General features: G+C 41.9%; 1 protein-coding gene across 2 annotated transcripts in view; it reads right to left on the reverse strand.

The window, feature by feature from the left end:
• Nucleotides 1-23,285, reverse strand: part of ntn2 (netrin 2) — a 64,286-nt gene that overhangs the window by 28,346 nt on the left and 12,655 nt on the right. For both annotated transcript variants that reach the window (XM_015963367.3, XM_015963366.3), the window contains exon 2: nucleotides 17,054-18,289. In XM_015963367.3, coding sequence (XP_015818853.1) covers nucleotides 17,054-18,104 — 1,051 coding nt within the window. In that variant the 5' untranslated portion in view covers nucleotides 18,105-18,289. The remainder of the gene's footprint in view (nucleotides 1-17,053; nucleotides 18,290-23,285) is intronic.

Raw genomic sequence — 23,285 nt, forward strand, 5'->3', positions numbered from 1 at the left:
AGTGGAGAGACGTTTATTAAAGACTGTTTTGAAAAAGGTGTCTGGCTGATTAGCTCCAGCTAACAGCTCCAGGTACCCAAAGATCCTGGAATGTTTATGGGTTTGTTTTGAAGTGTTTGTGCACGCACACACACACACACACACACACACACACACACACACACACACACACACACACACACACACACACACACACACGCACACACACACGCACACACACACGCACACACACACACACACACACACACACACACACACACACACACACACACACACACAAACACACACACACACACACACACACACCTTTCTTTCATTTGAGACATTAAAGAAGCCCCTTTGTCGTTAAAGTGTGAAGAAATTCTCTGATCCATAAGGAAGTACTGTTGCGTCGTGGTCCAACTCAAGGATGCACAGAGCTGGTTTCTGAAGCTGTCGTGGAAATCTGACAACTGACACCAGCTACAGTCTTGGCAAGCAGAACGATTCTGAGACAAAAGCAAATGAGCAAATGAAAAGACAGGAACTGCTTGGAAAAATTTCAGAACAATCACACAACCTTGTCATCAGATCAACGTTGCCAAATGAAAATTTTTGTTGAAAACCATATTTTTTCAGTAATCTGTATTTGTGTATAGGAAGTGCTTCTAGAAAGGCATAGAGAAGATAGAACACATTTTTCTATTACAGCTTTCAAAACAGGTGTCCTGGCATGTAAATGGCTGCTCAGTCAAGTGTGGTATGACAAATTGGCTCTTAAAAACAGTTCTCGACAAGTAAAACCCAAGTGTGTTTGTGGAGTTGAATGCCTCTCTTTGCCCCCTCCGTATGTCAGGAATAAATCTGACCTTGGTTTTCATCCAGCTAGAACAAAGCCAAACTGGTGAGCACAGCCAATTGATCTTGGATGCCTGTGCAGAAATCCAGATCCCATGTCTAAAATTGGTCCTTGAAAATTGGAGGAGCTCATACCACCACCTTTCCCCTCATAGCTCCGACTGTGGTCCAGACATGCTGCTGCCCCCCTGTGGGCTCGCTCTGTGCCTGGCCAAATAGCCTCCACTACAGCCACGGTGTGTGTGTGTGTGTGTGTGTGTGTGTGTGTGTGTGTGTGTGTGTGTGTGTGTGTGTGTGTGTGGGCTGGGTTCCACCTGGCTGCTCTAGCCACCTGCTCAGGGCACCAAGGGGAACACCTGGTTAATTAGCTCCTCATTATAGCCAAGGCAGAGTAGAGTGTAGGCAAACACACACACACACACACACACACACACACACACACACACACACACACACACACACACACACACACACACACACACACACACACACACACACACACACACATACACACACACACCCCAATGGGGATTTTATCAAGAACAACCTCCCACACAATAACAAGTGGCTAAAGGCTCTTAAAGGCTCTCACAGATGTAAACGCTGCTGGTTCTGTTAGCGCTAATGAGCCTTAGACGAGAACTCAAACAGGAAAGTGCTATTCTGTAACCCTGATGAGTGTGTATCGACTGTGGCACGCAGGAAAATATTCTTCTTTGTCCCTCATCTTTTAGCTTCGACACCACATCTTAGCCCCACCCCTATGGTTCTTTGCGGTTAGCATCACGCAGTGGGCTTAAAACCAGGCTCTTGGGAGTTCTTTTGACCTAAAAGAACCCGTAATTCCTCTCCCAGCCCTCCCATAAGCCTCCTCCTCTTACTTTCATAACCCCCACTGCCAGTCTCAAATACAACACTTCTCCTTTTGCTTTTGTCATTACTCCATCCTTTTTCTCATCCATACCTTTCTCCATTTCCCCCCTTTTCTTTTTGCACGACAAAGATTTAAACAAGATTACGCTGGAGGGATGCCAGGTTGGGAGGCCTGATGTCATCGGAGAATCGAGTCCCTCTCAGTGGTCCACTTCACTTCCTTGCGTCTAAACATTGTTATTTCTGTCTTGCCATTACATTCACTTTCTGTCTGCCTCACTGGCTCCTGTTTCTTTTACTTCTACAGACAAAATCTTGCAGTCAGACATAAAAGCAGAGAATCTCGTGCTATCAAATACTCAGAGACTCAGCATAAGCTGAGGTTAAAAGGTTTTACTTTGACTTGGCGCACACATCCATGAGGTCCACCCACGAGGAGCATCGGTGATGGATAGAACATGCGTAGATTTACTAATTTAGCCACAGATGACAGTCTTGAAAACATTAAATACTTTTTTTGTAAAAAGCAATGAAGCTTATTTTTAATGTCTACAGAAAAAGCAAAAAGTGTTGGTTTTTAGAGGTTGTAAGGGCAAGCTGAAAACATTTCAGTCAAGTGTCTAATTTTTACCAAATGACTAAATTCTGCTTTTTTCTTTTTTCAAATGGTTATCAAGACTGCAACAAATCACAAGAGAATATGTTCCATATTAATTTTCTACATGCCAAAAGTTTGCTTTGGTCAGTATAATGGCCTGGCTCTGCCTTTCACACCTACATCACAATCGGGTTTATTTGCCAAATGTGTGAATCACAAAAGGAATCAGGTAGTTGCTGTTAGTAGCTCTCAAGAACAAGCATGTACAGATATTATATATTATAAACAAACATGGCAGACATGTAAACAATGCAGATAAACATTGCAGACACAAAAAAGGCACAAATGTGTCAAAGGTCAGCTGTTCTGGGTGGCTTTGGACAAGAAGCTGATTTTGAGGTGGTCATTTCTGGTCCACAGACGTCTGAATATTCAGCCTAATGGAAGACGGTCAAAAAGACTTTTCAGGGTTTGAGTGATCAGCTGCAGCCTTTCCTGCTTGATTTCTAATTCTTGCCATGCACAGGACCTGGATGGGGGCACCTATGAATTTCTCTGCTTTCTTTGTGCACTGCTGCAGTCTTGTCCCGCCTGGTGGATGCGCCAAACTGCGATGGAGAAGCACAGCCAGTGGCAGCTGGTGAAAGCAAGTTATAGGTGGGACTATGTGTGAAAAGATTTTTATTCTTAGTCCATCATAAGTAATCAAACGAACAGTTGGAAAACAACTACATTTCCCAAACAATAATTTATTTCCTTTCTCTAAATAAGCAGTTTTACAGATAAAGCCAATTATCGAACTTACAGATAAAGTGCACTATATTAAATAATATTCAAATAAAAACACCATGTGCACCTTTAAAAGCAACTGCAGTCCAAAAATCCCATTTTTGCCCTCATCCACATTTTACTTTGACATTAGTTTGTTTTCCCAGCTTGAGTTTTCAGTCTCCAGCAGTCTTTGTGTCTTAACTCATCATCTTCTCAAAGTTTTATAAAACTTTCCTGATTAGGTTCACAAAAATTAGTCGACAGGACCAAATAGAAGGTGTATGGATTTTAAATTCATACACCAGAATATTTATGAGATCTCAACATTTTCAAGCTCTTTCTGATCTTGACATTTTGTTTTATCCATCCATCCATTTTCATATATACAAATTAATAATTTGACAATGCTTCTTTAATTGATGGACAGACTGTTTCCAGCACAATGACAGTGAAGAAAGTAAGAGACATGAACGTTTACAGTTTACAAGCAGAATCTGTTTTATCCTAATAGCCTCTGAATCTGGCTGCCACCAGTAATACCGGCAGGCAGCCAAGAACTACATATTGTCTCATGCAATAATGAAGTACAGGGGCTCTGCAGCAGCAGCACAGAAACAAAAAAAAAAAACAAAAAAAAAACTATCTGTTACCAAAACAAAGAAATCAACAACAGAAGAAATAACAGATCTGTGCAAGAATAACAACAAATAAAGTAAAGGAATGTACGACATATGAGGTATGGAAAGTTATTCTTTGACATAAGTCAGCTGAGCATAGACAGCAAGGACGTGAGCGCCGGAGGTGACAGGCACCTCAGGAGGTGATTGATACCACCTGTGAGAGCCTGAGAGAGAAGGGTGGGCACACTCTTCACCAGCTTGCTTTGGCACCTTCTCTCTCTCTCTCTCTCTCTCTCTCTCTCTCTCTCTCTCTCTCTCTCTCTCTCTCTCTCTCTCTCTCTCTCTCTCTCTCTCTCTCGCTCTCTCTCTCTCTCTCTCACTCACTCACTCACTCACTCACTCACTCACTCACTCACTCACTCACTCACACACACACACACACACACACACACACACACACACACACACACACACACAAACACACACACAGCGTTGTAACCTCCCTGATGTTGTTATATGACACTTTGCTGTCCCTAACATGTTGCTTCATGGCGTTCCGTTCCTGTGTGAGAGCCTTTATGGGTGGCTTCTCTGAATCAGATGAGCTCCAGTCCCTTGTGGGTTTGGACAAGAACCAAAACTGAAACACTGACAGAAGGCTTAAAGACAAGAAGAAAAGCTGCAGTACAAACCAATCACGCTGAACAAACCCTGATGTTTGGCGACTCCTGTCTTAAACCCTCTAAAGACAAACACAAACACACAAACCTCGTTCACCTTTGTTTGCTGGCTTGGTTTTGTTCCGAACCCCCCCTGGAGGAGCAATTGTGATTGTATTTTCTGTGTGTATTTATGTGAAAGCAGAAGAGAAATCTCTTTCGAAGTTTACTTTTCTTTGCACAGCATGTGAAGATGATGCACGCATGGATATTTACTACAATGTGCTGTAGCATTCATGTGGGCCAAATCCAATTCCCAATTGTTCATGTTTCAGCTTTCAGTTTATTTTCCTATGTCAAATTTTCATGAAGTTGGTCATTAATTAAAACATTAAAAAAATAATGATGGCAAATAATTGTGACCCCAAAGGTCACTGTTGCTTATAGACCTACAAGAACGTGATGAAAACGCAAACTGCATCAAATGGTGATTATATGCTTTCACGACATTTTCAAAAAGGTTGTTGCAATAAATGTAATGGGAAATATGCTATTATGTCCAGTTTTATAGTTTTCTAGAGATCATGCAAACCAAGTGTTCTGTGACTCAAACTGGGCTCCTGATCTTAACTTCTAGAAGCACTGGCTTAGAATGTTGATGCTCAAAATGGGATTTACTCCAAATGAATAAGAGAATAAGGTTCCTACAGTTTTAATGTAACTGTCCTCTGTAAGAACCTAATGCCAGAGAGCCTCTAATATTTTGCCATTCCAGAACAAAACTTTTCTAATTGGAGCATCTCGTCTGAGTGTGAGTGTGCATATCTGAATAATCCAGGTTACCACTGGGTAACATTCCTTAAAGACCAAGTTCATTCATTTTTTTCAACACATTTGCAGTGACCTCTACTATAAATGAGTGCATTATGAGTCAATCTCCATGGGAAACAAACAGAGGTGTGGACTCGAGTAACATGAATTGGACTTGAGTCAGACTTGCGTCATTATTTTAATGACTTCTGACTTGACTTGATAAAATCTATAAAGACTTACGACTTGACTCAGACTTGAACGCCAGTGACTTGCGACTTGAATCGACTTGCATCAGTTGACTTGATGATGACTTGAACATATTTGATATTTTAGCACAAAAGTGGCACGACGTGGACAAAAATCATGAATCATTCTTGGTTCTGGGTTTGGTCTTGTTCTGCTAAATGCAGCAGTACTTTGTTTATGATCAGATTCAGCTGCACTTCCTGCTTGTTTGAGCAAATAAATGAAGCTTTAAGAATCTTTATTTCTGGATCTTATTTATTATCATTGTCAATAAACTGAAGTTGGACAGATGACTTGATTATGACTTGAAAACTCAAAGTTAAGAACTTGGACTTGACTTGGACTTCCACATCATTGACTTTGGACTCAACTTGGACTTGATTGTCTTTGACTTGGACTTGACTCGAGACTTGACTGAAAAGACTTGCAACTTACTTGTGACTTGCAAAGCAGTGACTTGGTCACACCTCTGGAAATAAAATTGTCCTGCTCCAGCAGGATTTGGAGTCTCGTCTCTGATTGGCTAACAGCAAAGTGACACTTCAACTGCCTCAGTTCACTCTGCAATGCTGATATTTGATCTCCACTAACAACACAAGTCTGAAGAAGTTCTGCCATGTTGTGGAGTTGCTAATGCTAATGGTTAGCTTCTACTAGCCAAGTCGTGCTCTGCTCTCTCCTGGACACTAAACCACCAACAGCCTTCCCCGTCGCGGACCAAGATGGGTGAGTCCATGAATGCAAATTTTCAGTTTGACGTAGATCCTTGTGGCTTTTTCTGATGGGTAGAAGACTGTATTCATGCTCAGCCTGCATGCTAACTCAGAGTGACTGATTGTATTTTAAAAATAACAAAGAATGGCGAACTTGCTCTTTAATTGAAGACCAGACACCTGTGATTCAAAGAGAATGAAAACACATATTTGTTTTCTCTACATGTTAATGTGTAGAAACTGAAAACTAAAGTCATGTTCTTGTTACCCAAACCATCAAATCGTGTGAATGGTACCACGGTTAGTGTGGTGTATGGGCGAATGAGGTCATTTTCTAAAGCTGCCAGGTCTGCAACATACCTTTGACAAATCTGCCATTTAGCTGCGACGTGGGCCTGACCCCTGCTTAACCTTGAGAAGCCTTGGGGGAGGACTATTTTGAAATTCTAATCAGCATCGAATAACCATCTGTGCCTTGTCATTGAAGAAAATAAAGAGAGAGATATATAGAAGGACGTAGGGGAGAGTTTGAACGTCTGTGGTCTTCAGAGTTTCCAGCTCTGTCATGCAGATCAGAGAGCTTCATTTTTCCTGAGCAAGTGTTCCTGGCCGGCCTTTTCTTCTACTGGCTCACAATGCTTTCCCATAGAAACCCATCTGTCAATATCCCCTTATTTCCATCTAATAGTTGTCTCCTAAAGCTAAGGCCGTGCCCACGAAACCCGTTCAAATGCTTGAGCGTGCTGGCAATGTAAAAATATTTGTTGGCGGTCATACTCCTGTCACAAAAAACTGATTTTAATACAACTGCTGTTTCATTAGCAAGGCAGACATGATCTAATAGCATCTATTATGTAACAGGCAAAAGTCCTGCAGGGATATTCTACATTCGTATGCATTCCTTACAGGTGACACAATCTGATTTCTAATGCACTGAATTTGGTTGACTGATTTAATTTCTGAAGAAACATGCATTCTCTTGCAAAACCAGAGCGCTGCATCTCTCACTGCCTCATAGACTCAAGATGTCAAACATATGTTCACCACCGCACCCAAACGATGCAGCGTAGTAATCACCTCCACCAACTCACCTGCATTTCAAACACATCGGTCAACATTCAAACACTTGTCGCATGACCTTTCTAATTTAAAGTTATGAATGCATAGCAGCGTCTGATGCAACACTGGAAGCAGACCTGGCTTCGCTGGTCCATTAGCGATGGATGGTGTCTGGCCTCAGGCTTGTGGAGTCCCAGTGCAGTTTTCTGGACTTCCTGTGGTTTGAGTACAAATGAGAGAGGGGAAGGGCTGCAGAATAGAACAGCTTGGTGCCGCAGCCAAGTAGGGCCAAGATATCTGCAGACACAGCCAATAGCAGAACGCCTCTACAGCTCCATAAATTTTCATCTACTCAGGATGTCACACCGTCGTTGACTCCCCAAGAGGTCTCTTCATCTTATGGAGTGGCTTTGGCAGACTCAATTATAGTGTGATATAGTGTCTCACGTTTTAAAATCAACATAAAGTATTTACATTACAGCTTCAGCCATGCCAACGGAAAAGCCAATACTCCATCACAGCCAGGAACCAAATAGCTCTTATCCATCTGTTTCCTCATTCTGTCCTGTGGCTCAAACCCAGTGTAGATAAATCACAGCTTTTTCCATGATGTCTCCCTCGATACAGACATGCACGCTCCTTCGTACAAGGCTGTCGTCTCTCACTGCTTCAGCAGGGATTTGTAAACCAACGTCTCGGGGCAGGATTCATTGAAAGAGAGGCGGCAGATGGGCGTGTGTGTGCACGGCTTGTGTCTGGAGGCAGAACGTGAGCTTGCCAAGAGAGCAAGACATCTTTGGGATGTCAAACATTTAGGAAAACACAACACAAAAAACTGTTGGAAATGGCATTCTTATCATAGGTGAAAACTAACAAAGGAAGACTCTTGAAGAAAATGTTTGCTTGATCATGTCTGTGTTGAAACAATTTGTTAAGACATTAAATGTTATGTAAGTCTGATTAGTCACATTGACAATGAGGTATAATAAAGGTTGGGCATTATTGAAATGACCGTAACAGCTAAATGTGTGGTTAGAGTTCTAAGAAATGTGCTAGATAAAACTCTAAAATCCCTAAAGGCATACATACATGTGTCACTCTTTAGTTTTCAGTGCACCCCAGGGCAGCTGTGGCTACATCATTTCTCATCACCACCAGTGTGTTGTTATGAATAAAAAGGGTAAATTTTCACCATCGAATTGACGCAGTATAACCTTTCATACATGCCAGAGCTGCAAAGTCAAGGTTACACCGGCTGGACGATCCAGACGCACAAATCAACCTTTTGCTCACTTATTGTTCTTCAAAGCAGACATAAATAAACTGTCAAGGTCTCCCGCAAAAGCCCTTATCTCTCTGCGTAAAAGCCAGACTGTTGGATTCCTCACTCTGAATAAAAGTGAATCTACACAAATCCTCTAATACTTTACAACTTATAAGTTAATTAATCATAAGGTTGAATGAACAAGATGTTTAAATGAAATCAATGAAATTAAATCAATGATGTTGAAAAGAAGATTGCTCTTACAATGATCCATTGCAGATCTTATGATCAGTATGTGTTTGATTTAACAAGTTAATCATTATCTACATTCGGACACATCTTCATAAGATACAAATTAAGGTTAATATTCACCTCACATAAGTGGTTCAAGACATTCTCATTCACAGTGATAAAAACATCTTTGTATCTGAGGAGGGCGTGGCTTTCTGATGGATGTTGGTAAATACCCAGAAACTTGTCAAATTCTGATTGCCCAAACTTGGCCAGAAACCATAACAAAGTAGTTTGATAAAACAAGAATTACTTCCCGAGTAATTCAGTTTCTAGCGGAGTATCTAACTGGCCGATTCGAAACAAGCATCCTTGAGACATCTCTTTTGACATGCAGTCAAAACCTGTTTGGACGCTGCAAGCTGACACAGCCAGACGGCTCCCTAAGAGCCACATCCACTTTGGGCGCAAACAAGCATTCCAGCTACTGTTGTGACCTGGAGACATCTCAAGACTGGACGGGCCGTATAATCTACGCAATCCTGGTGCCGTGAGGTCCACCCGACATCTGACAGTCCGGATCTGCTGGGGGTCTCCGCCAGGGTTTGTAGGCACAACAGATTGCGTCTGATGCTGTTTAATTAATAATCAACTCTCTAGTTTATAGCCGACAACAAATTCTTTTACACACACATTTCACAATTTCTTTCCGATACAAAGATTCTGAGACACATCTAAATTACATCACACCACCTCACATTCCATCACTGGATATCCACTCCATCACATCTCATTATTCATATCTTGTCGTGTATAATCATTAGTTTAGAAAAGCATAAAATTCCTTTTTAACTATATACCTGACTCTGTCTGAATTAATATGAAGTGTGTTTATGGTCCCTGAACAAGTAAAAGTAACAATAATCTTCTGATTAAACTTCAAAGATCAATCAGGTTGATATTTCATATTTATATGGAATTATCACACCTTATTGGTCATAATTAATTTGCAGTCATCACGCTTTAAAGTGTGACCGCTACAGTGTGAATGCGTGTGTGTGAATGAATGAATGAATAATTGTGTTGTGAAGCTCCTTGGGGGGTTGTAGAACCCTAAGAAGGCACTTTACAAATACAGGACTTTTTTGAGTTTTAAACTCACATCATCTTATATTATTATCTTATATTATTAATCAGAAATATGGATTTTGGTCAAATATGAAAAACGCATAGATGCTCTCATGCAATATTTTCAGATGTGGTAGATTTTATCATACGTGCTGTGTTTTTGTGCTTTACTCGTGCCTACTCCCAGTCCAACCCGCAGCTGATCTGTAAAACTGACGAGCTGTAAACATTTTTCTGTTGGGTAATCTTTCATTAGAAGGAATCTAAAAGTAAATAAGTTGCAGATGTGCATTCAGTGGTTACTAAAGGGAATGTTTCATTTGAATATAATTAGTGATTCATGAGATATTTAGCTAACACACACACACGCACACACACACATGCACTCACACACACACACACACACACACACACACACACACACACACACACACACACACACACACACACACACACACACACACACACACACACACACACACACATGTGCACGCATACACATGCATGCACACACATACATACATACATGCAGTGTTGGGAATGTTACTTTTAAAAAGTAATTAGTTATAGTTACTTATTACTTTGTCAAAAAGTAACTCAGTTACTAATTGAGTTATGAGATTATAAAAGTAACTAATTACCAAGAAAAATAAGTACTTAGTTACTTTTTTCATTAAAGAATGCAAAAAAATGGGTTAATTGAACTTACTTAATTTGCTATAAATTACTACAACAGTGAAATATAAATGACTAATGACTGGAACATAATAAAATGTATGTCCAAATGTTTTTTATAAACCTGCAAAATTTAAATAAATAAGCACTTAACAGGAGGAACTACTAACAGGAACATTACACTTATCTAGACTATTAAAAGGTCACTGTGTGATATTTAACAAGACCCCAATCAGCTAAAATTTTAAATTGCAAATAGTAACACCTGTAAAGGTTCCCGAGCCTTTAAATGGTTTCTCAGTCTAGTTAAATCACAGAAATGAATGTAATTTTGCACAGCATTTTAATTTTTCCAGCTTCACATAATTATGTGTTTTTAGCAGCATTTCTGTTGCTGGTAATCTAGTAATGGTTAAATAAATAAATAAAGTCCTTTAAAATGACACTAGAAGAGGCACAAGCCTGATGGAGGACTTACATTTACTAACTTGGGTCAGACCCAACCACAGAAGAGCTGAAGCTGGGTGGTAAACACACACAGGTAGTTCTAATAACACCTGAGCTCCATGCCGTCTGAGACTGATGCATCAGTGTTACAGCGGGACTAAAGACATGATCAGAAACAGGTTACAGCTGGATGATCTAGGAAGGTAGAAGATTGTTGCGTCTGAGCGGTGAACAGGTGAGCGGACCTTCGGGAGGTCCCGCTCTCGCGCTAAGAAGGGCACGGCTGCAGATCCACACCTGCAGCCGTAGACTATTCATCACGTCTTCCTCGTTCTTCACGGGCCGTGATGCACTTGGATGAAAACATCTGCCTCTTTAGCTCCTGATCAGCTGATGACAGCTTCAACACACCGCACCGCTTAACGCACGCTTTCTCTTATCAGTAACAGAAATGGCGTTATGATAAAAGAAGACGGTAATTAATTAGTTTGCTTGTTACTGAAAGAATTTTTTTTATTTAGTAACGCGGTTACTTTAAATGGCGCTATTCCCATCACTGCTCTGTGGGGTCTACAGCAATGCAATGACTGAGACAGTGAGAACACTGAGGGTCTCCGCCCACCCGGCCAATCATCAACGCGTTACAGACACCTCTCTTCCTGGCTGCAGCTGAAGTGTGGCGGTCAGAAAGCCTCACACTGCTGTTCAATGTTCGACAAGTACATAGTAACGCACAACCTTCCGTCCCCAGTAACGGTAACGGCATTACAACAGTGGGAAAAGTAATTAATTAGATTATTCCGTTACCCAAAAAAAAAAAGAACGCTGTTAGTAACGCCGTTATTTTAAACGGCGTTATTCCCATCACTGCATACATGCACACACACACACTCACACACACATGCACACCCACACACGCACACACACGCATACAAACAAACAAACACACACACAGGCACTCACACGCACATGCACACACATGCATACACATGCACAGTCACAGCCACACACACTCACTTGATACAGAAGGGCAAAACAAATTCACTTCAAGTTACATAAAAATAACTTTTAACCAAAGACTCCTATTTGAGATATGTTGGATGTGGTTCGGTGTTAAACGACACCTGGAACATAACACTGGGGACAAATGGGACTGACTTTTTGGCATGTCTGGTTGAATGAGCAGGTATAGCGTGCAACGGGTAAAAAGTAATAACCATACTGCATCAGCAAAGGGAGTAGGTCATTGACATTGGCCAGAACAATCTGTGAGTTTTGTCCAGAACTTCTGGATAGAAGTGACATGTAAATCCCACAGAGGAGAGTTTTATGGAAAGCAGGTATAACACTTCAGAAACAGCTACGGGAGATTTAAAAAAGGGTGTGTGCAGCAGCACGAAGGAGAAAACACAGAGGGATTGACAGGATATTGTTATGGAAGCAGTTGGGGTGTGAGCATGCGGGCGTGTGTGTATGTATGTATAAGTGTGTGTTTGTGAGTTTGCATGCATCTGTGAGCTAAATAAACGAGAGCTTCAGGGACATGAAGAACCAAAGTGAGGAGAGATGTGTTGGCTCTGTCACTCTCAGTCCCCTTCATACAAATCTGGCTCTGCTCAGTGCTAAATATGCTCTCGGGCCAGATCGCTGGGCAATTACAACATGTTAGGAAAATATACAGTGTTTTTTCAGCGTTTGACTTCTGTTTTTTCTCTCTTTCTCTGGCTGTAATTTTATTCCACTGAGGAAAGGTTAAAATGAGGACAGTGGTAACTAATATGATTTTATTTTATTATTCCTAATGGTACGTAAAATTGACCTAAGTTCAACTTGTGTTTATTTATACAAGCAGAGAAATGCTGTAAACTGACCAAAGATACATCAACATATCTGAGGGAAACTATGTAGCACTGAAATGATCCCAACCCTTCATTACATTTAAAACCAAACATGATGCAAAAACCTGTTATCATAAAATAGTTCAACTACAAGAAAGATAATCAGGTTAAAAAGAAGTGACCACAGAAATTTTTATTGTGTTTTTAGTCCAAATTTAAAGAAAGTCTGACTTTAATAAATCACATGGAAGTAAAGGCAAACACTGCTAAATGACATTCTTGGATGACTTAGCCATAGCTAGGTGCCAAAGAGTCATGTTGTCATCTACTGTTTGGACTGGTTTGTGCAAATGAGATTTTATTGTCCAGAAACAATGTTTTGGTTTGAGCAGCATAATGGCTCTTCTGGTTCTTGAATGCTGAAAGGTGAAGGATAGTTGCCAAAGAGGCTATTTATGACTTCAAGTTTCAGAGGTTTTAATAAGATTTATAACAGAATTCATCCACGGCACCAATACTTTTCTCTCCTGACAAAACACAAACCCACCTGGTTTGTTCTAGGTTTACTTGGCCCACAGTACAAAAATTCATTGTATGCCACCACTATAGTTATAGACTATAAGCAACATGTGTAAAACAGAAGTAAAAGGTATTTATCATGAGTAAAAAATGTGTCACCAAGAAACAAGACGGTATGAATCAAGAGCAAAAAGTTACTGATCAAGATTCTCCAAGTAAGAAACAATCAAGATGCAACGTCTTCCTGCGGTGTCCGTGAGGGCGCACGGGGTTGGTTATATATAAACAAGTGTTTATATACACATCTATGGTTCCTCCTACGTCCGTTACAGCAGTGGGTGGAGTTTGAGCGGGTGAGTTTCACCGACATCCGGGGAGGTTTGCTAAGATGAATGGCTCTCTGCAGGGACTCGGCTCTAATCATTCACTTTGAAAACCCGTTCAAAAGATTTGATTCGTTCGTGAACGTCACATCACTAAGGGAGAGAGAGAATGAGTAGAAAAGAGGGAAATCAGAGTGAAAGGCAGAATAAAGCCTGATTTATGCTTCTCCGTCTGCGTCAGTGCGGAGACACGCAACGCCAATATCCGTCCTTGCGTAGGGCACGCAAGTATGTACGGAGTCGAGCCCACTTTTTTAAACATCCGTCGAACGAGACGGATTACGCAAGCTTGTGATTGGTCAGGATGCCGCTGTTGTTTACAGCGCCACCATTGCAAAGAGAGCCGAGGATAACTAGCGGCAGACACGGAGAAGCTTGAAGAATACCTCGCGAAAAAACTCAAAATATGAACGTTTAATTCTCCCGTGACTGGAGGAGTGAAAAGATGCGCAGCAAGCGTTTTATTTGTGGACGGAAATGACAGGAAACGTGGGTTTAGAGGTGGCGAGCGCATGAAGCGGTGGGAGAATGAGAGACAAATACGACCGTGTTAAAAGTCTCTTATATACACAAAAAACACAATATAAACTCACGATCTTGGACCGATACATGACATGATACCACAGAACAGCGCTACGCCCTCTGTGGTCCTGCTGGGCAATTGCTTTGCAATACTCTCCAGGAGACGGAGAAGTAAAAGAGCACAACGCTTCCGTCAATCCGTGTGTGTCTGTCCCTTGCGGAGCTGACGGAGAAGCATAAACCAGGCTTAAGTAGAAAGAGCAGAATAAGGAAAGGGTGATGATGAAGGTCACGCAAGAGCCAGCCTGAACAGGTGGGTTTTCAGTTGCTTTTTAACTCATTCACTGCCATTGACGACTAAAGTCATCATTTTTAATCCAACCGTTCAATGCCAATTTGCATTTTTTTTTACTGTGTGGGCATCGGAATGAGCCCCCGCACCGCAAGAACAAATATCTCAGCTCTAAAGCCAATCTTCATCCTTGTACGTCACACGTCACATGATCAGGAAGCAGAAAATCCATGTGTTAGGAGATCGTTTCGGGCCGCTGCTATAAAAAAAGTGAGGCGCGAACCGGAAAAGCTTCTGCCGATCACAGTTCAACAACGGATTATGAAAGAACGGATAACGCTTGAAACGTGCAGATTCTTCCTGATGTAAGAGGTGAGTCTCCGCTTTGTTTTGATTGTTTTGGCGTCGACATCATCCTAGCGTGCAACGTTCTGTGACTCTTAAAAAAACTGTAAAAACCGTGAGAAACGCTGGCAGCGAATGAGTTAAAGGAGATCACTGAGTCCACTGATCCCAGGCTCACGAGGAGCGTCTGGGAGATTTGATTACCCAGTCAAGTTTCATTTTATAATTTGTTGACTCATCTTCCTTGTCATTGTTTTTCATTTGTATTTTTTTCAAATCAGAAGTGGTTGGACTCCCATCTGGAACAAAAATTTCATTCCAATAACCTTTCCTGACTAATTCCGACACAATTTTAAAGTTTCCATATCTTGCTATTTTAAACCTTTAATAGCAAAGGTAAGCACACTATATGATAAAATATGACAGCTGGTACTATTGAGATGTCATTTATCTTAAATACAAGTTATTTTTGTCAGCCTGAATTTACACCCAGAAATAAAGCACTTCATTCCAGTAAAGCTCCGCCCATGCCTGCTCTGACATGACCGTGCCTACAAGAGCGTCTTACAGTTACTATATTGGATATGGTTGTCCAATGGATAAGTTTTCTGTCTGCCTTCTTAGTTTTGCCATGTGCTGACGAGGTGTCGACACTAATTTATGTATCCAGCTGAAGCAATTTATATTTCAGTTTTAATGACTATTTTCTGGAAAAAAAAAATTGTCTCTTAAGATCTTTAAATTTGGTCATTTCTAAACAGAATTTTTGTTTACTTACTCTGCTCACCTCACATGGACACTGATTAAATAAACAAAAGCTCCTTTTACAAGACTAACTATGCCGGCAAATTGGCGTAATATTACTGCAACAGTGTGTCTTATAAACGCGCCTTGCTGGCATGGCGTTGCGCAAAGTTTGTGACATTCGCTCCGCCTCGCTTGGTAGTAACATTGCGGTAACGGTCTGACTTATAAACAGCTATTGTGCAAAAGATGCGGGGAGTTAATGGCGAGCTCCGGCCGGTAAATATATTCAAAATGAAAGTAAACATGGACCTTAAGTTTTGCTTTTTGAGCTAAATCAACAGAGATGGCAAACTGGAGCGCCACAGCACTCCATGAGCGTCTCTGTTAGAGCTGAAGCTCAGATCACCAGAGACTGCACAGGGACTGATGGGGACAGACACCTTTAGGAGTTAAAAAAAAACGTAACGATCACGGCTTCAATCACAAAAAAAAGCAAGTTATATCCAAGATAAATGGAAGTCCGCGCATCACAGGGACCCATACCCCCTCTATGCCGCCATCATCCTTATCTTTAATAAAAAGGGCATAACTGCACCACATTACCCCCATGGTCTGACCACTCATAAATGACCTAAGGGTCCCCGATGCTGCCACGGCGTTGCGGCAAATTCACGGCATTATTTTGTAAAAACGGCTAAAGAAAGTAAAAAAAAAAAAAAAACTAATTAGTCCTTAATTCTTAAACAGTTTACCAATAAAGGGTTTCAAACACAATATATGCAAGTGTGGCTAAGAAAAAGAAGAAAAACTGTTACAGTTGAGACTAGAATGAAAACCTGCACACAAGCCCAGCACTCCAACCACCAGACTATCAAGTCAGTTATGTGATACCAGTCGCCTAAGCCACATATCCTGAGCTGGCCAGAGGAGACAGGTTTCAGACCAGAGGCTAGCTTCCGGGGAGAGGAGCAGGGCCTGACAGCAAAATCAGCTCCCATTGATGCTTTACAGAAAAGTGAAACTAAATTTGCAGCTGAAACAGGAAAACGCATGAATGCAGCCAAAAATGTTTTTTTCAAGAGGAAATAACAACATCACATGTAAAAAGCTCAAAAAGGTTGATTTTCCATGAAATGGCCCCTTTAAGACAACAAAATTATTTTAGTTCAGATTGCTCAGTGATTGCGTTAAAGTCCTTTATGAGAATCCAGATGAGAAGAATTTGAATCAAATGGGATTTGCATCAATTCAAGCACAATTTCAAACGCTTACTGCCTGAGGGTATTTTTCAAAAACCTTTGAAAGAGGCATCATTTGAAAAGTTGGAATCAGCACAGCTGTACTTGTTTTTCAGTGAGTGTTTGAATAAATGTGCTCAGTACCTCCCCCTCTTCGTTTTCTGGCTGCAGCACTGAAAACTCAGATTTATCTACATGTTTATAATGAAAGAATGGCAGAGAGGGAAACACTTACGCAGACACTCGTTGGCCTCTCGAGCATTGGCCCTCTGCCACGGCCGGTCGTAGTGAAAGGGCTTGCAGCGGTCACATTCAGGCCCTTCTGTGTTGTGTTTGCAGTCACACACCAGTTTGCCATCCTTGTCTTTCAGACAGCGGGAAGCGTGGCCATTGCATTTACACCTCCCACCCACCTGGAAGTCTCCAACTGCATAGAAATATGTTGGCAGTGTTGATGTCACTGCCATTGGGTCATCGTCCCTCCCCCCATTGTTGCTTCCGGAGCCCAGTGGAAGCTCCCGCGGTAGCTGAGGCCGGCTAAAAACCACTCGTATATCAGTGACAGTGACCCAGTCCTGAAGGACAGGGCTGTTGTCAAAGTCTTTTCCAGAGGGTCTTCCATCCAGAGTGCTGAAAGCAATGAGACCTCCAGAAAGTGGGTACAGGTCAGTGTGTCCGTCACTGCAAAGGGCCTCCTGCTCATTCTGCTTGGTAATGGTTGCTTTGTTTGGCCTGTTGTACATACGTCTGCACTGTGACGAGTAAAACTGGTAGGGCATCCATGTTTTGCCATAGTCCATGCTCTTATATATGGCCAGGGACTCTGGACGTGGTGAGCAGAACTGCAGGCTAACGTAAGTGATCTCAAACTTTTTGTCCAATGACAGGGTAAGGGTCACATTGTGTGGAGAGGTGTTCAGATTCTCCGACTGCCAGCAGGTGAGGTTGTGGGCCGAGTTGAGGTCGGTGAGGTAGGATGCAGAGTGAGAACGGCGGGGGTCCGATGCATCACAGATTTGGCACGTGCGTACAGAGGGCCGCTCATCACTTCGCTCAACAACACTACAAGAGCGGGATGGAGGCCGGCCGCAGACACTCGACACAGTCACATCCTTACCAAAAGCAGCGTTGATAAACTCAGGGATGCAGCGGCGGGCTGCTCCTGTATCGTCATAGCATGGGTCAAGAGGGGTTTGTTGTCCTGCAAAAGGATTGGTGGAACTATGGGTGGAGGCTGAGCTTATCAAAAAGAACAGGCCCAGTGGGCACCACCAAGTTTCACTCATTCTGCTTCCACAGGCCTTTGCTCTAAAATGAGTCAGCACGTTTGAAGAGATGAGACTTTCTATGCACCCAGAAGACTTTGTGCAGAAGCCAGGTCTCTCTGGAGAGATGCGTCCAAATTCTGTTATTAGCGTGAGTCCGTGGACAGAAAGTGTCTGAGCTCACTGACCTCTGACTCCAGTCTTTCCTGTAGGACAGAGAAAAAACAGAAAGATCATCGTCACAAAATGTTTTTTTACCATATTAGGCTAGTAGAAACATTTGCCCTTATAAAGAAAATTAAATCTGTCGTGAAGTGAATGTTTTCATCGATCAAACGCCTGTCACACGATAAGACAGTTAGATGAGAGGCCCAGCTGAAAGGAAGTGACCATAAAGAGACTTGGTGGCTGCAAATGACTGCATCTTGAATTTTAATGCCATCCCCCATTTAAAGCTCGTATTCAGGTCAAAACTGCCTGCACCTTCTGGTCATGCTTGAAAAGCATGGCAGAAGTCACCTCATAATCCCTGGTGATGCTTCAAAGCTGTGAACCGTGTGGGACTCTGGTTAAATCTCCCTTAAAAGAGCTGGAAAAAGGAAGCTGTCCTCTACAGCTGTGATTTTAAAATATTTTAAAGCATCAACAATTTGTTGTTCAATAGAAGTGACCTTAAAGTAAACAGCATGATGTTCACTCATTGAACCAGGAAATTCACCAAAAGTGATAGCTATTGTGGACTATTCTCAGCATTAGAGGGTTTAGAGCCAAGGCCCTTCATTCAAGCCTTTCTTTGGGTCCAGATAGGTACCTGGACCGTTATTTGTAAGCTCACAGCTGGACGAGGGGCCATTCAGTCACAGCAACAGACAGACTGAGGGGGTGCAGGGATTAAAGCCCTGAAAGAAATAGAAATAAAGAGATGCATAACGCTTAAAGATTTTGTTTTCTTAATCCACTTTTTTTTCCAATGGGAGTCAAATCTATAAAACCCTTGTCTGACTGGCCCTGGAGTTCTGAAGTCAAATTTAAAAAAGATCACGCCCACCTTCTTCTTTACATTTCATCTTAAATGACAGCATCCCTCCTCATCTTAGAACAAAAAGGCTGCTTCAGCCAAGATCTAGACAGCTTTAAAGCAGGCAAAAAAACCCTGTAGTTTTGTTCTTTTATTGTGTGAGAGGTCCAAAGCCAGCACCCATCAAAGAAGCAAGTGTCCTGGTAAATTGGACTACTCTTCTGTGCTCAAGCACTTAATCCCAACCATTTGGCCCATTCTCAAAGCATAGACTGGGTTTTGAAGGAAAATGGAGTGGGAGAAGAAAGGGACAAAGCTGCTGCCTATGTGGAAAAATAGTCAGAAACTTTAAAATGATTTTAAACATTTCTTTGTTTCTTTATTTTTGTTGGTTTCCTTTGAGCTACATTTGGAGATGTTAAAATAAACTTTGCTCAAGCATTTTTAAATAAGCTAATGGGAACTCCCCATTCTATTGTCTCCAATAGTTCTTTAATAATACTGTATCACTTTCATTCTATTATAAACACAACGGTCAGAACTGATCAGAATTGATGTCTGAATGCCGAAGACAAGCCTAGCAGTTTTACTCTCACTGGTGGAACGTTATAGCTTCTGCTATTGACGTCACGCAACTCATGGGACCGCCCCGTTTGCCATGATGGACGGCAACAAGATCGTTTACACACGTTGAAACTCCGGTGAAGCTCTACGTTTCCCTTTGTTTAGTACTCATGTCGCACACTGTTTACATGCTTTTACCGTCCAGTATGGCGGACCCCACGTGATTAGGTGATGTCGGTGCAAAGGGCCAATGACGCCACTCCTGATACCAAAACAACGTTAGGAATATGTTTGGAGACGGAAGTGTAAGACAAGGGGGGAGAGAAATGGAAGAGGTGGGGGAGGGGTTCACAAAAATAAGCAATTTGTGATGAGCAAGAATCTGCTTCTAGACCTGCAGAGAGAGAGAGAGAGAGAGAGAGAGAGAGAGAGAGAGAGAGAGAGAGAGAGAGAGAGAGAGAGAGAGAGAGAGAGAGAGAGAGAGAGAGAGAAGGGGACACAAAAATGCAACAAGACCAAAATATCCCTGCTCCAACAACATGAGGATATATAAAAGTAACAATTTTTGTTTAGAAACACACAGTAATAATTCATAGTGTATTTAGTGCCAACCACAGCCACCACACAGGTGATGTGTTAAAAAGGCCCAAGTCCATCATTGTGAGAGCACCATGTTAGCACCTGTTTGTGTACACATGCGTGTGTATGTAAGGTTTCTCTCTAGGAGTGTCCAATAAAGAGTGTGAGAGGTAACAGACCTGCCTCCAAAGACCTGTAGAAGATGGAAGAGTTCCAAGTGCTAGACATCCATGAGTTTCCCCGAAGCGCAGGAACCCCAAGGAGACAGCTGCCGGAGAAACCCCAACCTCCCCCCCTTGAGGCACAGAGGATTACCCCGGCGGTCACAACCAGCCCCCAGAGCCCTGGGAGATAACAACGGCAAGCCCCCAGACCCACCCATAGCCACCCACCTCCGAGCTGGCCGAGGTATGAACGCAGCTGCCCAGGACCCAAGCGTGACCAACCCCGCCTGGGACCCGACAGAGTACAGGGATCCAGACCCCACCAGGCAGCCACCGGGAGCGACCTGACAGATGCCAAAAACTTCTCACTCCCAACACAGGAGCTGCTGATATGCAGGTAGACTGAGGCACCACCCACCGGCATAAAAAGCAGCAGGGGGAGGGTAGCTGAAGAGGTTGTAGCACTAAAAGATGTCCCAGGAGAGGGGAGGAGTCCAAGAACCTACGTGATATATACATTCACACACAAGCACAGTTGCATGCTCCCTCCCTCATGCTCACATATACACATACGACCTAAAGACTTACAAGAATGTACGTCATACAACCACTCACGCTCCTCATACACACCCTATTCACTCTTGTCCTGGTACTGCTGCACAGAAGGCACAGCCATTCTCGGGAAACCAGAGCTAGCCTTGTTCTGCTGGGGTAATGATGAGCAGGTACCCGCCCAACGCAGAGCAAAGCGACACACCACCTCAGACCCCAACCAGACGGCCAGCTCCCACTCCTAGCCTCCAGCCCCGGACAGCTAACCGAGAACAGAAATGTGATAATGTGGATTAATTTGGTTCAAAGGGTTACTAGAATGTTTTTCTTGCTTTTAGCACCCTCTAGAATTTGTTATTAATTCTTTGTCGTTAACAAAAAATTACACATGCTGTGAGTTTGTCTTTTTAAAACCTTAATCTAACAGCAGAAATGTCTCCTAAGCTATTATTCATTTCTAGAAAAGCGGTTCATCACTAAATCCAACAAATCAACTGTGCTCATGATCTAAAACATGCAAGAAACATGCTGGAAGCAGACTGCAGCTCCACCATGTCAGCTCCACAGCTCTCTCCACCAGCAGGGAGAAGTCCACCAACTCTCAAGTTGCAAATGTGGTATTCTGGCCACAGAGAATAGTGGGGTCTGAGTGGCATTTCATTATCTATGTAAAGGGTCATTTTAGCACATATTAGCTCAAGAAAATTATTTAAAAATATGAAATTTGCATATCCCTTTAACATTAGTAAACATAAAGGAAGCTTATTTACGCTAACCTTATAGCATCCGTCGTATGATGAAAACCAAAAGTGAAGCCAGAGATAACCCATACACGTGTGCACCTATGTTCCTTATTTTGGGCTAGAGTGAACACACCCGACTACTAATAAATTTATAATTTACAAAATAATTTAGTTTTTAAGCATCAGTTTACCAGTGATAGTTAAATATATATAGAGAAAAAATAATATTTCATTTTGCAACAGCAAAGTAAAAACTATTAGAATCAACAAAGGTCATCACCTGATTTAAAAACAATTATAATAAGTACCAGTAGTTGACATGAAGGGGCGGGGCTTGAAACTCACTTGAACTTCGATCTTATGTTTTTGTGTCTTCTTATGACATATTTTGAGGGTTCAAATTATTCATTTGCTTGTCCTGTAATTTTTGGTTTCAGAAGGAGCCTTAAGAAACTTCTAAGACATCCAATCAAAACCTTCAGCTCACAATTACTCATGTCCTTCAGGCGAGAAATATAGCTTTAACAATCGTTTTTCTATTTTATTTTCATTTCTGAAAACTGTCTCATGTAAATTACATAAATGACAACTTGCATTGGCTCTAATGAACAAAACGTGAAAAGATGAAATATTTTATCTTTTATTGTGATCAGAATGCAAAACAGTGAAAGTGCTCCACAAGAGTATCTTTAAATACAATTTCATCATTTGACTGAGGCATGGTTGCATGATGTTTTTTAATCTTTTCTAAGCCAAGATAAACCTGACAGCTTTTAAAGGTATTTAATTTATTTTAACCCATTGTAAACTAGTTTTGCAAATGTTTACAAATCTAGTCTGGCCTAAAGTTGCAACAGAAAATTTGCAAATCAAGCTAACTTATAAACACAAACATGGTCACAGAACACTCACTTCTCCTGTCAGCTATTATCTCTGGGCCACGACTCCCTGATACCAGAGCCCACATTGCAAGAGGAAACTAGACAGCGCTTAACACCAGTCATCGTTTTCTAGGTTCAAACGTCTTTTGTTGCCCATGACTTCAAAGGGTATTTTTCTTTTTGGAACTCTGGTAGTTTGTTCTGAAGTTGAAGTGGTAGCAGCCGGCAGTTTCTCAGTTCCTCTGATTTTATTGAGCCATGAACCTCTCACACCAGTGGTGTTCTGCTGCTAAATATGTACAGGCGTACTGAGTGGAGGACCCAGGGAAGTGTAGAAGTGTAGTGGCTCATTGAGTCAAACAACCAGATAGTCCAATCGTTGATTTTGGACTGAGCCATTTTATTGGCTGAGGTTTTTAGACAATTTGCAAGAGAACCACTTCATTTTGTTTTATTCCCAAAATATGTGTATAGCTATAATTTGTTAGAACTTGTCATGTTGGAGGGATGTTAGAACCCAAAATGCAGAACCCAGGATGACACGAGGCAGGAGTGGATATGAAGAAAAAATCCTTTTATTGTAGGATAAACAGAATTAAATCCAAAAAAAAGGCAAGAAGCCAAAATCCAAAAATCCAGAACACGAAAACCAAAGCCCACTTAGATCACAAACTGGGGCCGGGACAGGAAGCTCACACAGA

The sequence above is a fragment of the Nothobranchius furzeri genome, chromosome 16, assembly GCF_043380555.1.
Source record: "Nothobranchius furzeri strain GRZ-AD chromosome 16, NfurGRZ-RIMD1, whole genome shotgun sequence".
NCBI classification, from domain to species: domain Eukaryota; kingdom Metazoa; phylum Chordata; class Actinopteri; order Cyprinodontiformes; family Nothobranchiidae; genus Nothobranchius; species Nothobranchius furzeri.